At 45.7% G+C, this 21063-nt stretch overlaps 1 protein-coding gene across 1 annotated transcript in view; it reads left to right on the top strand.

Annotated features, from left to right (window-relative positions):
* LOC106820923 (condensin-2 complex subunit D3-like) overlaps positions 1-21063 on the top strand; it is a 30434-nt gene that overhangs the window by 2862 nt on the left and 6509 nt on the right. The window contains exons 2-24 of the mRNA XM_014825525.1: positions 2376-2537; positions 2826-2999; positions 3353-3439; positions 3958-4421; positions 5183-5304; positions 6070-6268; positions 6506-6575; positions 7706-7927; positions 8260-8445; positions 8866-8999; positions 10398-10513; positions 11440-11606; positions 12384-12508; positions 12708-12801; positions 13463-13629; positions 14322-15048; positions 15525-15699; positions 16154-16328; positions 17155-17328; positions 17678-17762; positions 18017-18153; positions 19091-19305; positions 20603-20838. Of these exons, the coding sequence (XP_014681011.1) occupies positions 2376-2537; positions 2826-2999; positions 3353-3439; positions 3958-4421; positions 5183-5304; positions 6070-6268; positions 6506-6575; positions 7706-7927; positions 8260-8445; positions 8866-8999; positions 10398-10513; positions 11440-11606; positions 12384-12508; positions 12708-12801; positions 13463-13629; positions 14322-15048; positions 15525-15699; positions 16154-16328; positions 17155-17328; positions 17678-17762; positions 18017-18153; positions 19091-19305; positions 20603-20838 (4413 nt within the window). The remainder of the gene's footprint in view (positions 1-2375; positions 2538-2825; positions 3000-3352; positions 3440-3957; positions 4422-5182; positions 5305-6069; positions 6269-6505; positions 6576-7705; positions 7928-8259; positions 8446-8865; positions 9000-10397; positions 10514-11439; positions 11607-12383; positions 12509-12707; positions 12802-13462; positions 13630-14321; positions 15049-15524; positions 15700-16153; positions 16329-17154; positions 17329-17677; positions 17763-18016; positions 18154-19090; positions 19306-20602; positions 20839-21063) is intronic.

The following is a 21063-nucleotide window of genomic DNA, read 5'->3' as shown; positions in this document are numbered from 1 at the left end:
AGACTGGTTAGGTTGTCCGGCGCAAATTCTGGTTGTCTCGGACAACCGGACAACGCTTATTTCGAGCACTGCTCGCCAACATGGGCGAGTCAGCTTTAGCTTTCACTCGCCCGATATTATTTTCACTCGACATTGGCGAGCGGGCGAGTGCCAAGCTCGCACGCTGCTATCCCCACATCTCAGAAAATTGGACCTCCAGGGGGTCTCAAACCATGATTGCGTCAAAGTGGCCGTGCAGTGATTTTGGAACGTTTCAATAATAAATGACAGTAATTAAATATGAATTTTATGAAACGTATTTACTACGCAGTGGATATATACCGTATACGGCAGAGTATCCACTTCCACTTTTTACCGTACAGTGCTTCTGATTGGGTATGTTAGTAATAGTATATTAGGAATGTGTTCAAACGGTTTCGTATTGGAAACATCATTCACGGAATATAGCTTCTATGATTAAACGGGGCTACAAATGTGTAGAAATAAATGGGATTTTAACCTAAAATATTTCTAGATAGCTAAACCTTATGGGATTCGAACGTAATGTTGATGACATCATAAATATACTAGCCAATTAAATGTTGTGTACGGTAAAATAGCGGAAGTGGATACTCTGCTGTATACGGTTAAATATCCACTGCCTATTTAATACCAAAGTTCTCTACTCTCTTTCGATTATTATTACTTTATTAGTAATTTAATGTCGTGTAATTGCTATTCAAATGCATCTCTGCAACACACATTTTCACCATACGCACGGCACTGTGCACAAACAACAGAAATATGGAGTTCTGTAGACTATATTCTGGTGTTTGTGCACAGCGATGTGCATGCGGTGAGATTGCGTGTTGCGAAAGAGCATTTGAACGTCATTTACGTGGAATTATTAGTCGATAGATAGTAAATATAAACATTGAGACTTTGGTAGAAAATACATTTCGTGTTTATTTACCATCATTTTTGTCATTGAAACATTCCAAGTGCCTGTGCTTCGGAAGCATGGTTTTTTTAGTAACGTGCAGTTAAATTACACAACCCAGGGCTTGACACTAGCGCTTGCCCGATGGCCCGGGGCCAGTAAAATTGAACGTCGGGCCAGCAGAATTCCAGAAATGCTAAATTTTAGTGGCCCGATCGGGCCACTAAACTTTCTAAGTGACTATGTGAGGAAAAGTACAATTTTCTTATGAGAAAATCTTGTGCGTGCGTACGTACGGTATGTGTGCATGTATTTGTGTAGCTACAGCGTGTGTGTACGTGACTACGTGTACGTGTGCATGAGCCGCGATCGCTAGAACAATATACGAACAATAGTTACAATACAATGCGCGTGACCGCTGCAATATGGTGTGATGCGATGTATGCATACTATACGGTAGTTTGGGTCTCGTATGCGAGAGAACTTTACGCGTAAAAATACAATTCGAGTCTTCTGCATATAAAGCGAATGCGTGTCGTTTCTGTTCTAGTTTTCTGTTTGTGTTCGTGGAACGGTTAGCATTCGTCATTGGTCCAGTGCATTGTAGCGCGTGGTGGAATGAATCGATATCATAACACACGCAGCTCTGCGTACGTACACATCAGTGTTCAAAATATAGTTAATGACCCTGTGACCTTGGGTGGAAGTGGCTCAGAATCAATAGCCTCGTTCACACGAGACCTCGTATTTCTGAAATACCAGATTTGCGAAATACCGTATCTGAGACAAATACGCGGCCGAGCGTTCACACGTTGATTCGCGGCTCCAGAAATACGGTATTTGCGAGCTGCGAGCTGCTTTAAACAATCAAGCGAACAATGCAAAATAAACAACTGAACAATGCAATGCGCACCAACTGCCGATAAAATACTCCACTCGCATTAAACTGTAATAAAAATTGAAAATTCATGATTTTACTGGCCCGAACAGGCCACTAGAAAAAAAAGTTAGTGTTGAGCCTAATATGAATTTGGAAATAAGGTTGTACATTTACGGACACAAGGTGTCAGTTATTCTAGCATTCACGAACAGTGCAGATCACATCACCTTATATAAAGCTTTCTTTACGCTGGTGACATGTCCCGGGTCATACCCCAGAATGCTAATGCGATGGGCACTGTAACCCCTTACCTAATTTCTATAGCTGTTCATATACTCTAACCCTTATATAATAATATTATACTATATATTGCCAAATAATTCCACGTTAATGCCTTCAAATACTATACATCAATACAGTGTTACCACACGCATGCCACTGTGATAAAAAAGATACAGCAATATTGCGAATTTGACAATGATGCTTTCCTACCTGCCCTTTGTTTGGTCATATGTCGTCGTGTGTGTGCAGTGAGTATGTATTGTAGAAGAGTGAACTTTACTGATCCTATTATAGACTGGGTTCAAGGCATTTGGGACAATGACTTCACAGAGTTTGAACCGTTGCCTCCTCTATATGAAGCTGCCGTGGAGGATATGTTATGGTCAGACCTCCTCACGGCTGCAACATCTACATGTAAGCAGTGGATACAGAATGGGAATGATGCTAACCAGAGAGGTAAGGAAGTGCGAAACAATGTCTGTAGGATAAGATTTTTTAAACCGAATATTACTTCCCTAGATGCAGGAATTAAGGACTGTTAATTGATAGTTAATAATGCATTGTTGATGCATAAATAAATGCCATTGGATGATATCAGCCTGTTTACAAGTGGAAGCTCATCTCCATGTAAAGACTTCTTAACATTTGATTTGCATTTGTCATGTGATAGTCACTAGTGACTACTTGAAAGAACCACTGCCAGAAGGAATTCTATGTGTTGATTCAACATTATTTTCATTGCAGGGTTCTGGTTGGTGATGAGTGACAATGACGTCTCCCTAAAGGGGCTTGTTGCTGTGCTCTTCTACCTCATAGAGAGAGGCCACCAGGAGATTGAGGACAGCGATGTTCGCTTTAATGCGAAGCTAAATGCTATAGAGGCAGCGGGGCTCTACTGCATGCTTGTGTCGATTCCAGGTATGGTCGTTGGCACGACTATAATGTTTTGCTAGATGCCACTATGTGTGTGGGGACTGTGGCACAGATCAGCTCGAGCGTTTCAGTGATGTGTTAACCATTGCAGACTCTGAGACTGGTTATGCTGCCAGGATTATATATATGCAACAACTCTGATTTGATACTGGGGTTTCATAAGTGTGAGACACAGCGAATTCGGCCACGTACATTGAGTTGTGCACATTTATTTTGTTGTGTTTTAAATGTCTTACAATTGTACTGATCAGTACATCAATGTACTGTACAGTAAGCATTTATGTACTTATAGTGATGGGTCGTTGTGCAACTTGCAATGTGCTGTACACTGTTTTCAGGTAGTGGAGCATTTAAGGTGTTTCATCCAATCCTGTATAGCAGAATACTCGATTTGACAAAAATCTACAGGCATCCTATCACGATAGGTAAGGACAGAGATGCCAACCACTACGATTTATCTGTATTTTATACGAATTTCTATTCTTTTTGCACCACTACGACCAGTTTGTATGAAACTACGAATTTCACTGTGATCGAAATTTTTGTTGTTGTCAATAATTGTCATTTTTTGTCAATTTATTGTCATTTTGACCCTCAGAATGCAGGAAATTGCATCTCAGAATCAAAAAATTTTCCGAGGGGGCATGCCGGACCCCCCTAGGAAAAATTCGGGTTACTACGTGACCCCCGAACTACTAATTTGATGGCCAGAAACTACAGATTGCTTCAAATATGTGTTGGCATCTCTGTTAGGAGTGACTCTTTCCGCTTCAGAGCAAGTTCATGATTTTGCTCAGTAGTGCACAGTTTTATGGCTGTAGTGTGTGTGCGGGTAAAATTGTCTTAGTCATCTTCCAGAGTAATGTTGATCCCCTGACTACACGTTTGTATTGTTTCAAGAATTGTGAAAGATCCTTGATTAAAAATTGAAATCATATTTCAGATTCACCGGTGAAAAAGCGAAAGCGTAATGCAGGGAAAAGGAATGCTAAGCCTAAGAGCAAGAGGAATGTGCCGACTGCCGCCGTGGTAGAAGAGGATGAGGAGGATGCGGATGCTGAGGAGATGGACATCGACGAGGACGACGAAGATGCTGCAAACACATCCTACCAGGAGGAGCCACTGAGCAGCGAGCAGACCAGCGCCCTCTGCCGAGAGCTGCTGCATCTTCTGCGCTGCCTCGTAGTGCTGCTCGAGTGTTATTCGCTGAAGGAATGCGACGAAAGCGTCGAGCAGACCATCCTGCAGGTGGCGCCACTCACCCGCATCGAAGCCGAGACGTTCCACGGCCGCTTTCGGATACCGGAAAACTTGGAGTCGGTGCGGAATCTTCCGCAGCTTGCCTACGTTGCGCTGATGACGATCATGACATCGATGCATGGTCAGCCAGATGACCTTGTTCGCAGGGTACGCACACACACATACGTACGGACGAACACACACGCACGCACGCACACACGAACACACACACATGTGCACATGTGCACATGCACACATGCACACACACACACACACGTATGTATACGGACACACATCTACACACGAACACACACACCTACATGCACACACACGCACACACATGAACACACACACACGTACACCATGTACACACATAGGCACGTACACACATAGGCACGTACACACACACACCCACATTCACATGAACACACTCTGTATGTACATACATGCACGCACATACACACGCACATGTATGTACACGAGTACACACACGTGTGCATGCACATGCACACATCAATGCATGCATGTAGGCCTTTTCCAGCCCAAATAGACCTTTTCATTGGAAGTTGGTTTTCTCTGTAGACTGTTGTTAGATGATATTTGTTAATGTGTGGTTTATGTGGCCTGACTTTTCAGGAACCATCAGACATTGGTGGTGAGCTGGCTGTTCAGAAAAATTCCAAAGTACACACTAAATGTTGCCAGCACACAAATCCGCCTGACCTAACCTAAAGAACTGATCAGATTTTGATAAGCAGGTTTGACTGCTTAGAAAACATAAGCGTTTGGCAAAGTTGAGCATGAAAATGTTTGTTGTGTCTCAAGAATATGTACATGTGTGAGTCCTTTTCAGTAGTAGAATAATAAGTCCCAATTATACAATTTAGAATGCTATTTGTGAAAGGTGCTAGTTTTATTGATGTTTACAGGTGTACAAGCACCTTATACCTGGCATTCTGATGTTGACTGGCACCAACAGCAGTGCAGTAACTACTCAGACCATACCAAAACAACTTTTGTCCATCCGAGATCAATGTACTGACTTTGTATGGTAAGTAAATATCCACTTGCACCATTTTCCAACAGCAAATGATACCAATACTCCATCTTAATAGTTACGACACACCTTATACCACCATGATGCAGTAGATATTGGGTGGGTGCAGGAAGGATAGAATCGCTGGGATTTCACACATTTTGGAAAGACAACTTGATGAGTGTACTGCACAGCAGGATGCTGCTGTTTCTTTCCACATCACATTCCATGCACAACGCCGTGTGCTGAGCTTCCAATAATGCTGATAGACTTGCTAATTGAACAGAAGAATCGTATTTTCTCGTGGCTATTCAGATGCGAGCGTTAATTTTGCATTGCGACACCACGACTGGTTGCGTACACACGTTAACCTTGGACGTATACCACAGGTTAATATATAGTTTAAACTCTGTGGAATGGACATGCCAGAACTAGATAATGTTGTGAGGAATGAATATCCCTTTAAAATATTTGTGAACTTATAACTTTTAATGTCAAGTTGGTGAATTTATAACTTTCAATTTGGGGAATGTTTTTCTGTGATTCTGTCAAAATGACGTCAGACTGTCAATGACTTTAAGTTTGAGAATTAATTAAAGTTCCATATCAGTAATTCCCTCAAATTCCAACTGATCAGGAAACGTCAGGCATGTAGGCATATCGCACGTCATATCAACCTATGTTGTACAGCCGAGATGAGGGTGTAGATGTAGAATAAGGTTGGCAGAGGTAGACTGATCATTACTGTGTAATCTCACTAATGCTCGTTACTTTCCACAGCTTCCTGATGAAGCGTGACGAGGCGGCGACGGTGGGAGGCACTCGCATCCTTCTGCAGCACATGTGCACGCGCGTGCCAGACAAAGCAGAGTACCGTGCCCGCGCCGCCCACGCCATCGTCGTCATCACCACACACCTGCCCCTGCGCGCCTACGCACAAGCTGTCAAGTGGCTGCAGGCGTTCTCCAGGAACGAGAAGGTGCGTGCGTGCAGTTGCCGCGACGACGCTAGCGCGTTGTTCGTGTTGCGGGGTGCCAGCTCAAAAGGGGATGCTTTAGTGGAATCTCAATTCTGCGGTGTTACTGATTCAGGTATCCTATGAGCCATAGCTGTGTTATTGTATACCTACGTTTTAACATTTACTGAGGGTGTAATAGTGGTCAGCGTGTATGTGAAAGATAGGCTCTGTTAGTACACCCTTAACATTTCGTTTCAGATTGGATTTCGTGTTTTTGCCATAGAAGTGGTACTTCTGTTACTCGGGGAGCCAGAGCGACAGCCTGATGGTGAGTGTGCTTGTACTAATACAGGGCGCGAAATTAGCACCGGCCTACCGGCATAAAATTATGCCGGCAAATTATTTGGAGGGCCGGTAACATTGGCAAAACACCGGCCCTCCAAGCTGGTGATTTTAGCCGTGCTAGCGAGTACCTACATTTTTAGCTCACCTTGACATCGTCAAGATGAGCTATTGCCATGGGTCGTCGTCCGTCGTACGTCCGTCCGTCCGTCCTTTCGTCAACATTTGGCTACGGTCAATGATAACTCAGGAACCGTTTGACCCACATGTTTGAAATTGGGTATAGTTGTTACTGCTATAGGAGAGGTTTTAACGTCCTATTTTGGCAATTTTTTGGCAAAAATGGAAATTGCCATTAGTCAGTTTAGGTTCAATGGATTTTGCTCATTTTTGGTATGTGAATGAATAAGGGCTGGCCCAAAAACGTATTACAGGGGTTTTGATATTTATAAAAAATTTATGCAAATTAGGTAGGTTTTAGCAATTTCACTATGTATATTTGATGGATATCACGCCATAATTTATCAACATAAAAATTACTGTTACCAGCGCTCTGGGCCGGTGCAAAAAAATCTGAATTTCGTGCCCTATAATAGATTTCACTCTTGATACAGTCCACTGGAGTGTTTGCACACATATTACCCAGTAGTATGGCTTCCTAACAAAGTAGTCGCGATTCGTAAATGTAGCACAAACTGTTACTATGTGATTATTGTCACCCGCTTTATGGCTTCTAACAACGTAGTCGCGATGTGTAGATGTAACACGAACTGTTGTCATGTGGTGGATGTCACCTGCTTTATGATTTCCTAACCAAGGAGTTAAATATAACAAGGAGAGGAAGCGCTGCCATATCTGGCCCAAATTTGGGTTTGGCAGAGACCCTAGAACAGATTAGTGTTCTATTGTCTCTGGGTTCGGTCTGCACAGCCGTTTTAGCTGATTATGCTCCATAGATGGCGCCCTTGAGGCGAAAAGCACACAGCCAATCTGCTTCCTCTCCTTGTTATATTTAGCTCCTTGTTCCTAACAAGGTAGTCGCGATGCGTAGATGCGTCGCAAACCGATGTCAAACGACAGATGTAACTTGCCGAGTGGCTTTGCGGCTTCTTTCAGACTCTGTCGGCGTCCAGCTGCTGCCGTATCTCGAGCACAAGCACCTTGTGCGCCTCATCCTCGGCCGCTGCTCTGACAAGGCCCCGACCGCGCGCGCCAAGGCGCTCGCCTCGTTCGCCGGCTGCGTCGACTCGACCGACCCGTTCGTGCGCAACGCCGTCAGGGACCTGTTCACTCCGCACCCGGGCCCGCGAGTCGGCGAGGCGCTCGAGAGGACACAAGGTTCGAGGCGCGCTGAGACGTGCGGAGACGCGGCTCGAGTCGCACCCCGCGGGATCGAGTCGCACCCCGCGGGATCGAGTGGGTCGTTTTCATGCGGATTTGCTGTTTTCCTGCAAAGTCCCGTACAGATTGTGACAAGACTTTACAGAATTAGAAGAAACTTTACCATAGAGTATATGTGCCTGTACAAGTACTTACGGCAAAAAATGGGAAGAATGATGTCAGTGCACGACTCATTTCATCTCGTTGCCCGTGTCCCATGCCACGAGAAGATGTAAGAACCATCTGTGCAGCACGAACGCGTCGACATTTTAGACACGTGTTTCTTTCAGAATGCGAGGTGGTGTTACATGACGTGCTGACGGAAAGCACGGCGGCGACTTCTCTGCAGCCTCCTGTAGGAGTAGTAGCAGCTACGCCAGCCTTAGGACTCGCACCGGCAGGCTCCACAGGGACCATCCCCTTGGTCACGCCACAGTGCATGACAAGCGTGAAAGTTATGGCTGGGCATGACATCAGTAAGTACATTCTTTCTCTTCGGTTCATACACGAAAGAGGATAGCCGCCTATCTTATGTATGGCTAATTATCCCAAAGTAATACAATACAGAATGAAATACTATATTGAGTGTATCCTAAATTGGCAAATATTTACCGTCACGGTGGTAATTGTCAATGCTACCATTTCTTTAAAAGTCTGCCGATGAAAATTCGACTCCTGTCAAGGTCCCACATGCCACAAATACGACAGCTGCGATCTAGTGCTGGCTCTAGCCTTCTAGTGTTGTTCGAAATTCTCGAATCTCGTGTGGCTCGTCTACGATGTATTGGTGATGGTGTGTGGTGGAATGATTCGGGGTAGTCGTGGGCATTAAGTCACAAAGGAGTGGGTGTTCTCAGTGTCTGTCTTCTCACACGTGTGACGATTGTTTGTTGTAGCGCTGTCCGATCATCAGGGTGTTGTGTCAATGCTGTGTCGCAGGACGGAGGATGAGAAGTCGGGCGTGCGCAAGGCTGCAATAATGGCTCTACAGAACGTTCTGCTGCTTGATGCTGGATTCTGCAACCAACAGGTAGTGTATAAATCTCTCTCTTTCTCTTTCCTGCTCTCTTTTGCTTGCTGTCTCTCTCTCTTTCTCTCTGTTTCTATCTTTCTCTTTCTCTCTCTCTATCCATCTCTCACTCCTCTCTTTCTCTTGCCCCCTTCCCCCTCTCTCACTATTTCTCTTCTTCTCATCTCTTTCTCACTTCTCGTTAGTGAATCTAGACAATCGTTCAGTTGGTTTCTCTCATTAACTTGACACGTAAGTGGCATGCATGACTGTCTCTATCACGGAAACGCGCCGCTGTCGGCTGAAATTCAGCAAACCAATGCACAGCCTTCCACCTTCTTATTACTGATGAGTCGCTCTGTTGCTGCTGTTGTTGGTGGCAGGTTCGGCATGGCACGCGCACGCATCAACGCTGTCTCCTGTTTTTTTGGCTCACCTTGACTTCGTCAAGATGGGCTATTGCCATGTGGTGTCGTCCGTCCGTCAACATTTGGCTATGGTCAACGATAACTTGAGAACCGTTTGACCCACATGTTTCAAATTGCATATAGTTGTTACTCCTATGGGAGAGAGTTGAACGTCCTATTTTGGATCACGCGCCCGTCAACCTACTTTCGAGCCATGTCCACTTTTTGGCAAAAATGGAAATGGCCTTAAGTCAGTTCAGGTTCAACGGATTTTGCTCATTTTTGGTATGTGAATGAATAAGGACTGGTCCCAAAACACATCACACGGGTTTTCTTTTCTTTTTTAAATTATGCAAATTAGGTCGATTTTGGCAATTTCACTATGCATTTCAGTGTCTGCCTACGGTCAACGATAACTCAAGAACCGTTTGACCCACATGTTTCAAATTGCATATATTACTTTTATTTCAAATTGCATACAGTTGTTACTCATATGGGAGAGATTTGAACGTCCTATTTTGGAGCATGCCAGTCGACCTACTTTCGAGCCACGCCCACTTTTTGGCAAAAATGGAAATGGCCATCTAGATTCATTCGATTTTGTTAAATTTTCCTACCTACTTGCCTACCTATTCATACCTACGTGTAATATTGTGGTTTAGATTCTTCGTTACAGTAATTTGACTGGAATATATTACTTTTATTTGCACGATAATCGAAAACCAAAATGGCGATCATTTAGGCGTAGCGTCATCTCTCGCCCAGATTTCAGACTTTCAGATCTGAAACATTTATTTTCGCATCAAAACTAATCCTGAAACAAAACAGTGAAATTTCTATTAGTATAAAACAGGGAATAAGGACATTTGGTCACATTTCGGTCCGTCATAAATGAAACACTTACCAAATTTTAAATATTATCTTCCTCTTCTATCACACCCAAGGTGAGCATTGACGCTCATTGACGCTTTCATTTATTATTGTTTTCTATTTGTATTCTCTTTTTTTGTAGAATTTGGCGGTGATTCACAAGCGCTGCCTGGATCCGGCGCTGTCCGTGCGCAAGCAAGCTCTCGTCACGCTCTCTGAGCTGCTAGTCAACGCGCCGCCGACCGACGTGCTGCAGAGGTGAGACACACGATGCCATCGTGGATCAAACGATGTTGTTGTGGGTGGCGCATTTCTCTGATGTTGAATTATTGGGTTATCGCCCCTGGATTACTTTGTGCTAATTTGATTGCACTATGATAGGCTGTGCGATTCTATATGTATATATATATATATATATTATCGCCCCTGGATTACTTTGTGCTAATTTGATTGCACTATGATAGGCTGTGCGATTCTATATGTATATATATATATATATACAAGTACAAGTACACATACAAGTATATGTATATATATATATCAAGATCTCTTGATATATATATATATATATACAGCACTTGAGTATATATATATATATATATATATATATATATATATGATAAGTGATGCATGAACTTTGTTTTATGGTATACGTACGCATGAATTCTCACGAGTGCACATATGCTAAAACATGAGTGGATACTATTGCATGCTAAAACATGTCCAGATACTATTGCATGCTAAAACATGTCCAGATGCTATTGGTTGATAACACATGCATGGATGCTACTGCATGCTAAAACATACACAGATACTATTGCATTCTATAACGTGTGCAGGTTTTACCACGTGCTAAAGCATGGACAGTTGCTATTGCATGATAAAACATGTCCAGATGCTATTGCATGCTAAAACATGTCCAGATGCTATTGCATGCTAAATTATGTCCAGATGCTATTGCATGCTAAATCATGTCCAGATGCTATTGCATGCTAAAACATGTCCAGATGCTATCACATCCTAAAACATGTCCAGATGCTATCACATGCTAAAACATGTCAAGATGCTATTGCTTGATAAAACATGCGTGGATGCTATTGCTTGATAAAACGTGTGTGGTTGCTATTGCATGCTAAATCATGTCCAGATGCTTACTGCATGCTAGAACGTGCTCGTTGCTGTAGGATGTGGTTGGATGGCGTGCTGCCGATGGTTATGGACAGAGAGAGCAGCATCGAGGAGAAGTGCATGGAGGTGATGGAGGAAGTGTTCCTCTCCAACATAGTGTCTCACGATCGCACCTGTACGCCCAGCCATAGACGCGCATGGAACATGCTCAACGCCATGGGAGGTACGTGCCTGCAGAAGTCTACTACCTCTCTTCAACGAAGTGTTAGCTGGTTATGCCCACAGGTTCAGCACATGCCATGCTGTATTCAATGTCTGTGTGGAGAGGAGAACCGAGAGGAATTTGCTTGTCAAAATCATGCTTTGTGATTAATTCTCAGCTTAGTTATTAGAAATTCCTTATTCAGTTATTGGAGTTTTATTGTTAGAGTCATTCGTTTTAAGCAGACACAGAAATGTGAAAACCAGTACAGCGTTTCATTTCTAACCAGTTGACGTGGTAGCTATGAAGTGGTGACATGGAGGGTTGACAGAGCGAGGCTAGTTCGCTCACCTTCACTGTTCTGTCACTGTACCGCAGCATTCTCGTGGCTAACGCTGCTCTGCATGATTACGTCAGGGTGCGAAATTAACGGGAGTCCGGAGTCAAATACTCCCTGATTTACTGTCGGACTCCCTGATTTGACATATGCAGGAGTCCGTGTGACTCCCTGGAAATTCTGCCATAATAACTAGTTTATTCCAGAGCACGGCCTCGCAGAATTACTGTATTTTTTCAGCTAATGTCCAAAGAAAATTTGACAGACGTGCAACCGCATGAATCTTAAAAATAAGCACATATTATTAGTTGTTGTTGTTATGTTGTTATTGTTAATATTTTTAATTTTGAACCTTAGACTGCAGACTTCCTCATTTTGCTGCGGACTCCTTCTTTTTGAGGGTAGGGAGTCCGCTGGACTCCCGTGTTCAAAGGTTAATTTCTACTCTTGTTACGTGGTAGGTGAACTCGGGCAGGAATTGAGGCGCTATCTGCAGAAATGCTGCCTGTTCTGGACAAAGCAAGGCAAGATCAAAGCTGCATTGCTAAATGCAATCAAGAGCCACGTGGGAACTGAGAACAACAAGGTCAGGGTGATACATGCTTTTAGCGATTGCACGAATGCTGTTTTATGTGAGATAATGAAATCATAGCAAGCTAGGGGTGATTATAACATGATAATGACATATTGTCCATAGTCGATCTGTTTCATGCGTTACCTAGCCACGTCTAGCTGCCGGTAAATATATGAAGATGGTATGAAAGCTCATCAGAATTGTTCAACAGGGCGCATGGACTCTCCTGGCTGAGTTAGCTCCAGTTGTCAGCAGTTTTGATGCTGACTTCGCCATATCTTACTGGCGGGACAACAGTCGGAAGGGTGAGTGATTTTAGGTGCAAATTTATCTGACTGGAAGGATCTAGACTAAATTCACAAGCTGCAGTAAGCCACCTGTTTAATAAGCATGGATAATCTGGAGCATGGATAAGCATGGATGGTTGGCTACCCACTTGCAATGTTGCATACTTTATTTTGATTCGTTACATTTCTTTTACAGTCTGTGTGCCTATCATTGATATAATACGTGTTGTTGTCTGCGTGTCTGTCATTGATATAACACGTGTTGTTGTCTGTGTGTCTGTCATTGATATAACACGTGTTGTTGTCTGTGTGTCTGTCATTGATATAACACGTGTTGTTGTCTGCGTGTCTGTCATTGATATAACACGTGTTGTTGTCTGTGTGTCTGTCATTGATATAACACGTGTTGTTGTCTGTGTGTATGTCATTGATATAACACGTGTTGTTCTCTGCGTGTCTGTCATTGATATAACACGTGTTGTTGTCTGTGTGTATGTCATTGATATAACACGTGTTGCTGTCTGTGTGCCTGTCATTGATATAACACGTGTTGTTGTCTGCGTGTCTGTCATTGATATAACACGTGTTGTTGTCTGTGTGTCTGTCATTGATATAACACGTGTTGTTGTCTGTGTGTCTGTCATTGATATAACACGTGTTGTTGTCTGTGTCTCAGCAGACGAGGATATCATCACGCTACAGAAGGTGCTCAAAGTGATCGCCAGCATGGCCGGCAAGCTGACAGCTGGCATGCAGCAGCAGCTGCTGGCGGAGCTGCATGCCAAGCTGGCAGCGTTCGACAGCCCGCCCGATCTCGTCTCGGAGATGATAGCTGCGCTCTATCGTGTAAGTTAGTGAACGCTGAGCGATCGAGTGGTGAAAGGATGATCGATAGCAACAGTGGCGAAGGGTTGGCTATTGCAATTAACGCACCCGATCGGAATGGTAGCGAATTGTTATGTCGAGCAGAAATGTGTGTAGCAGTCGGCGTTGGCCAACACGCCTACAATGCTCCCCTGTGCAGTTCAGTATCGCTTTCAAGCACGACTTCATTTTGCATAATTTCACCCTCACACAGTACAGTACTATAGACAGCGCTATCATTATCATTATTCGTTCGCTAGGTGCGCGGGGGAGGTATGCACGCTCACTGTGATGTAGAGGGCGCTGTAGACAGTACTATTATAGACGGCGCTGCTGCTGTCATGACAGATCGGCGAGGAGCAGGCGTGCTCACTGTGATGTAGAGGGTGCTGTTTACAGTACTACAGAGGGCGCTGTCGTTGTCGTTACAGATCTGCGAGGAGCAGGCGTGCTAACTGTGATGTAGAGGGTGCTGTATACAATACTATAGAGGGCGCTGTCATTGTCGTTACAGATTTGTGAGGTGCACGGCGAGGAGCGGGGGCGCGCGCTCACTGTGATGTAGAGGGCGCTGTAGGCAGTACTATAGATGGCGCTGTCGTTGTCATTACAGATTTGTGATGTAGAGGGCGCTGTAGGCAGTACTATAGATGGCGCTGTCGTTGTCGTTACAGATCTGTGAGGTGCACGGGGAGGAGCGGGGGCGCGCGCTCACGGAGCAGTGGTGCGTTGACCTGCTGCAGGCCTGCAACACGTACCTGTCGGAGGCGATTCTCAGCGAGAGCACGGCGGTGGTCGCGGGCGTCGACGAGGACCTCGTCATCGCGCACCTGTTCACGCTCGGCGAGGTCGCGCAGGCCATCCCCGCGCGCGTCCCGCGACGCCTCCTCACCATCGTCGAGAGCCTCATCGCCGCGCCGACGATCAGTGCGCCGCCGGGGGCGCCACCGTCGCAGGGGGACGCCGCGTCGTCCGAGGAGGAGGTGCCGCCGTCGCAAGACGCGTTCTCGCAGCTGTCACAGTTCCGCGGCGCGCGGATGGGCTCGCGCGTGCGCGCGCACGCGTTCATCACGCTCGGCAAGCTGTGCCTGCAGAACGAGGCGGCGGCGAAGCGGTGCGTCGCGGCGCTGGCGCGCGAGCTCGAGACGAGCGGCGACGCGGTCGTGCGCAACAACGTCGCGTTCGTGCTGTGCGACCTGTGCGTGCGCTACACGTCGGTCGGCGAGCGTCACATCGCGAGCGTCGCCGCGTGCCTGCGCGACACGTCGCCGCTCGTGCGCCGGCAGACGCTGACGCTCGTCACCTCACTGCTGCAGGAGGACTACGTCAAGTGGAAGGGCACGCTGTTCTTCCGCTACGTGACGACGACGGTCGACGCTGACGCCGACATCGCCTCGTTCGGTGGGTGTGTGCGCGCGGGGGGGAGGGGAGGGGTGTACTGTTGGTGGGGTTTTTCTCTTGTTGTCTCGCTTGTGCTTTGTCTGCTTCTCTCCGGCTGTCTCTCTGCCTGTGTCCTTGTCACTGTTCGTGTTTTTCCTTTTCTCTCTCTCTCTCCTTTTTCTCTCTCCCTTTCCCTGTCTCTCTCTCTCCCCCTCCCTCTGTCTCTCTCTATCTCCCTCTCTCTGTCTCACTCTCTCTACCTAAGTCTGTCTCGGTCTCTCCCTATACCTCTCCCTCTCTTTCACTCACTGACTCACTCATTCACTCCCTCATTTATCCCTCTTTTATTACTAATTTTCTAAATAATACTAAACTGGCAAAAAAAGAAGTCAAACACTGGTCTAAACAAGAAGTAAATCAGCTGCTAGGGTTGAAGTAAAGTTTGTATTTCCGGTTATGCGTAAGTTTATTTTGATGACACTGTTTGGTACTTGCAGCACAATTCTGCTTGGTGAATCTGCTGCTGCCCAGGAATCCACAGATGTTCTTCAACCACTTTATTGAGTGCATCTTTCATTTCAACTGCTACGAGAACCATGCGGCGTACAACAAGTTCACGCAGTCGGAACGCGAAAAGTCTCGCTTCTCTCTGAAGGGAACGGGAAATAAAAGGTACGGCCCAACGAAACCTCAACACGCCAGCAGCATTTTTACCTAAAATGTACTTACCATGTTTCAGTGAATACTGCTTCGTTAATGTAATACTCGTTTAAGGAGGAGCTGTTGTAAGGGAGCTGGGAAGTTGTGCTTCAAGATTTCTGGAGCATTTGCAGTTTTTATAAGTGTCAGTTTTCTAGGCCAAGCAAGCCTATTAAAGTCAGGTTCTGACTCCCAAATAAATGTTTCGCAGGTGTGTCTTGTGATATACGGTATTTTCATAAGTAAATGCATTATTTACTCCTGGTATTTTTGTGGAAGTTTGTGTGCAGTACACACGTGCAGATGTACCGTCCCATAACAAAACGTGTGTTATGAACGTGTGTACATGCTCCTACTGGAGCATGACAGATGAACAGCACTTCAAGCTGGTAGCAGAGCTGTTTATAGTGTCTTTACGTGTGTGCAGCATGCGCATGCAGGTATACAAGTTCTTACTCGAGCACATGACAGACGACCAACGCTTCAAGCTGGTAGCTAAGCTCACGCAGGAGGTGCTGGGAGCGATCGTTGACGGCACGATGGTACTGGACGCGCACGCCGTGCCCCTGCTGCAGGACTCCCTCGCCATCCTCTGCTGCAAGGTAAACGCACGCGCGTCCCAACCTGTAACGCGAGGAGAACGTGTCAAGTTGTGTGGAGCAGCCGTTTTAAAGGTCCGCTACATGTGTATATTGTAGCAGTGGCGCCCGCAGATAGAAGCACTGGAAGCACAGTGCTTCCAGTAAATTTTGGGTTAAACAATTTTGTTCCTACATTTTGTTCCTAAATCTCTCTCGCAAGACTCACCAGATTGCATCTCCAGACGTCTACCATTCAAAAATTTTCAGGGGGCATGCCCCCAGACCCCCCTGCCCCTAGCATGCAGCGCGCCTACGGCGCTTGCTTTTTATTATCACTGAGGATTTTATCCTTCTGTGCTTCTACTTTCTTAAGACCGGTGGGTGCCAGTGTATTGTAGCGCTGTAAAATAATGCCAAGTGAAAGTTAATAGGCGACAGAGTGAGTTATGCTTAAAGGCCATACGTACGTTCCGTGCGTTCAGTCACGACGTAGAAAAACCTCCCCTACAATATCAGGCCAGGTTAGCTGCGGACGGGGTGGGTCATTTCGGTCGTCAAATGATCGCAATTGCAGCTGATGTCAAAGAAAAATCTCGTCATTGTTGGACCTCTTCGGTGATGTCTTGTGCAGCACCATTGTCGTGTGAAACTTCATAATAGAAATATATTGCATATTATATATTTTACATGAGATCTGCCTGGATATGCACTTGGCCTGAACTGAAGTGTATGTCACGATGTAATAGCCGGGAATAAAGATGGCTAGAAGCAACGAAGTGTGCTAATTATAACAGGTGAACGTTCTCGTTATAACTCGTATTAACTGACGCCCCGTGAACTCCTGCAGGAGATTAAGTTGTCTCAGCTGCGAGGATCGCAGAGTTCAGCCGATGACATGCAGGGCGAGCAGGACTTTACCGCTGTTGCCATGGCGACGACAAAGAAGACGATCATCAGTCACGTGGTGAAGCGGAATGTCATTGAGAACATCGTCCCCGTTGTGATTGCTCTCAAACACATGGTACGTGCCATAGCACCGACCTGTAATAGAAAACTGGAGTGGTGCCACGGGATGCTTATACACTTCACTACCCCATGCATGTTTGACCAAAGTAGAAATTTTGCTGGAGAGCCGATACCATGCTACTGTTACTGAATTATTAACATACCGTAATTCGCATGTGAATTGCCAAATGTAACTTTGTGGTTTTTCCAGCAACCTATTTACCCATTACGTAGCATATTAGCATACAAATTTTAATGTTTTTTTTTTTAATTGTATTATGTGGGATTATCAGCACATTTATAAGATTTTCATGCTCCCTTATAGCTGTAAAAAAAACTAGTGTTGATCATCCTTTTGATTACAGCTAGAGCAGCAACGCTCGCCTGTGGTGAAGGACCTAATGATGTATCTTAAGGAACTTATGAAGGACTATAGGAGTGAAGTGAAAGGTGATTAACTTTCTGATTAATCTATTTGTTAATTTTCTAAATAGCAGCATGTGATTTTAATGCCTGTAGCAGCATTTAAAATGCAAAGTAGCAAGTGATGTAATTGTATGATGTGCAACGAGGTCTTCATTATTATTTCTTCTATTTACATCACTCGAACAGCATGTCAAACTAATTGTTATCGTGTCGTAATAATTGAACGAGGACACGCCAGCTGATGCGCTTTGCTCACGTCGTGGTTTTCGCACTCACAGACATCATGGCGGCTGACAAGCAGCTAGCAAATGAGATCGAGTTTGATCTTCGTAAGTTTGAGCAGGATCAGGAGGAGGAGAAGCGACAGCAGAGACGCCAATCATCCCATCTGTCCGGTGGCGCCCCCCCACTCGCCGTGAGTAGATAAAAATTACCAGGAGAGTGTGTTGCTGTGGGAGTCAAGTTATCGTTGCATCCTAGTAGTATGATCCTACCCATATTTAATCCAAGGCTATATATATAGGAGGCTACTGATGCAATGGGTATTGTGAGATAGTTTCAGTGGAGGATAATTTATGAGGTTGAGAGACGAGATAGTTAGGTAGGTGGATGCGTTGATCAGCTGTTTTATAAGAGCTGTGAGCAGGTTGATGGGTATGATGACCATCTGTTTCACAAGGGCTGAAGATGTTGATTGTAGGCAATGAGTGAGGCAATCGCTAGCGGGGATCATGCAGCTAATATAGAGCTGAAATATGGCATTAGAAGGTGCAAGAAAGTGCCTGAAGGTTGCTGAAGAGGCTTACTCGAGGAACGACGTGGTTGTACGAGTCCGTTAGCACGCAGCACACTAAAAGCATTCTATACGTGAGTCCGGCGGGCCGTTGCACCTGTGAGAGGCTTACGCGAGGAACGACGTGGTTACGCGAGTCTGTTAGCACGCAGCACACTATAAGCACTCGATACGTCCGGGCCATAATAAAAATGTTTGTTTGCCCTCATGCGGCCGACCCGCCAAAAAGGGGCCGGCTCAAAAAAATGTATTGATCTTTTTTTTTATAGAAATTGTATCACTGTACATTAAATAATTCTGTAGGCAATATATTATATGTTACCAAGCAAAACAAACATTTAACATAAAAGGTATCTCTACACAAGCACACCCGAGCATGTAGACACCATGCTGAATTTGTAAAAAGACCCCTGCCCTAAAAAAAAGCCAACCTACTTACCCAAACTTTTCAGCCTGGGTCGTGTGAGGGCAAACAAATATTTTTTTAATTGTGGCCCCGGCGGGCCGTTACACCTGTTGAGCATATATGTAACGTTGGCTGTGTTGCATTGTTGTGCAGGGTGGCCGTGCGCCGGGCACTCCGTCAGCTAGGGGTCCGTCGCGGCGAATGTCGCGTGCTGACCAGCGGTCTCCTGCGCAGAGGTCATCGCGGGGTGGCTCTCCCGCGGCCGCGCCGCTGGTCACGCATGGCGACGACAGTGCGGCGGCGGCAGCGGCGGCAGCGCATGACATGCGGGAGGCTCGCGTCGTGCTGCGTGACATCAACACACCTAGGTGAGTACCCGACGCTGATCGTTGATCATCCGGTGGTTGAAGTATCGTGTAAATGTGATAGACATGTCGTTGGATGACAAGTACAGTGGCTTGCCTGGTATGAAATTAACAGGGTTGCTTAGTTGGTTATCCCTCGTAGGCGCCTAGATGGCACATCAGGCCGTGACAAGAGATCTCCAACATCGTCGGTCCGCTGCTACTGGCCTCAGCGTGTCCCCTGACAGTTCACACATCCTTCTCGATGGTCTTTCTCCAGGTCTCCTTGGGTCTTCCCCTTCTTCTCCTCCCGTCTGGCGTCCAACAGGGTTGCTTCGTTGCAGTAAAAATTTAACAGTGCACCAGACGGCACGTGAGCGCTACAGCTGGTGCACCTATAATTTTTTAAGTGTGTGGTAATATGACTAATATCACTGAGAAGCAGTACTGTAGATAGACAAGTGAAAAAAAAATAAGTACAGAATCATAGAGTATGTGTAGCTCGTGTATACGTCTGTTATTATATGGCTTCTTTGTTGACTGTGTATAGCCTGCACATACTTGGTCCTTGATTATTTACTGTGATGGTTTTGCATTGTTAGTCTTGCCAAAAGGATTTTAGGTTCGGAAGGTAGGTACCTTTCCCTCTCATCTCGATGTCGTAAAACGTGCGCAGTATCATGGGTGGCATTATACGTTTTTTGAGCTATCGCTTGACGACTCTGGGCATTCGTAATTAGTTCATATTGTCAAAGTGAGACGGTCCAGGGGCCCGCTGTCAGAAACAAATAGTTTTTGAGCACCATAAGTCTAAAATGTAATAACTTTTGCTCGACACTACTTCAAAAGTTGATTGTTGAACTTGATGTTTCTGACAACGGACCCCGGGCTCTTCACAGGGTTCGTAGCGGGTCTTCCAAAGTTAACCAGTAGCTGATCTGATCTGACGCATTCTTTTACGTGTGTCTGACACTGACAGATCTAATGAGAAATGCAGCATTTACGTTGAGCAATCAATCCTTGTGTCCTGCCTGTGGGCTTGTTTTACGGACGCTCAGTTATAAAACCCGTTTATATTCGACACGTTTTTCACGGCGTAACTCCTTGTTCTCCATTATTGCTGTTTTCGTGCTGCAGTATTTCTTCAGCGCTGATGCACAGCTTGAGTGTAGCGTTAGAGCGTCTCAGCGAGTAGAGCAGTAGTGTGGCATTTGAATTGGTATTAGCATATGTGGGGTGTTAGGTACGTGTTAGACGCACGCATGCCGTAACAAGTTTACTTCTAGCATGTTGATTCCATCCACAATGCCGTGTGTTGCAGGAACCTAACGCAGGTTGCTCGAAAGGCGATAGATTCCGCACAGCGGTTCAGGGAGCAGCGAAGTACCCCTGGCAGACGCCAGAGCATCGCACCCGACCGGGGCGCGAGCGGCGACACACCTGACACCAGGGGGCGCCTCGCGTCCGTGCCGACGTCCGGCAACGAGTCGTTGCTGCCACCTCGCACCCCGCAGCGGCTGAGCGGGAAGGGCAGCAGAGCTATAAGCACGCCATCACGTAAGTCTGACTAGATGTGTGCACAAAATCTCCAGGGGCCCATCGTCAGAACGATCCACGAGTGGGAACAAAGGTCGTAATACACTCACAGAGTGAATAAAAAAACGTGTTTGTTATTCGTCTCACTTTTTTGGTATTCGTTAGTTTGTTTTTAGCTCATCTGACATAGTCAGATGCAGCTTGTAGAATCGCTTGATCGTCCGTCTGTCCGTCCGTCCGTCCGTC

Source organism: Priapulus caudatus, unplaced genomic scaffold, assembly GCF_000485595.1.
Source record: "Priapulus caudatus unplaced genomic scaffold, Priapulus_caudatus-5.0.1 Scaffold52, whole genome shotgun sequence".
Taxonomy (NCBI): domain Eukaryota; kingdom Metazoa; phylum Priapulida; class Priapulimorpha; order Priapulimorphida; family Priapulidae; genus Priapulus; species Priapulus caudatus.
This window is presented reverse-complemented; position numbering and strand designations above follow the sequence as displayed.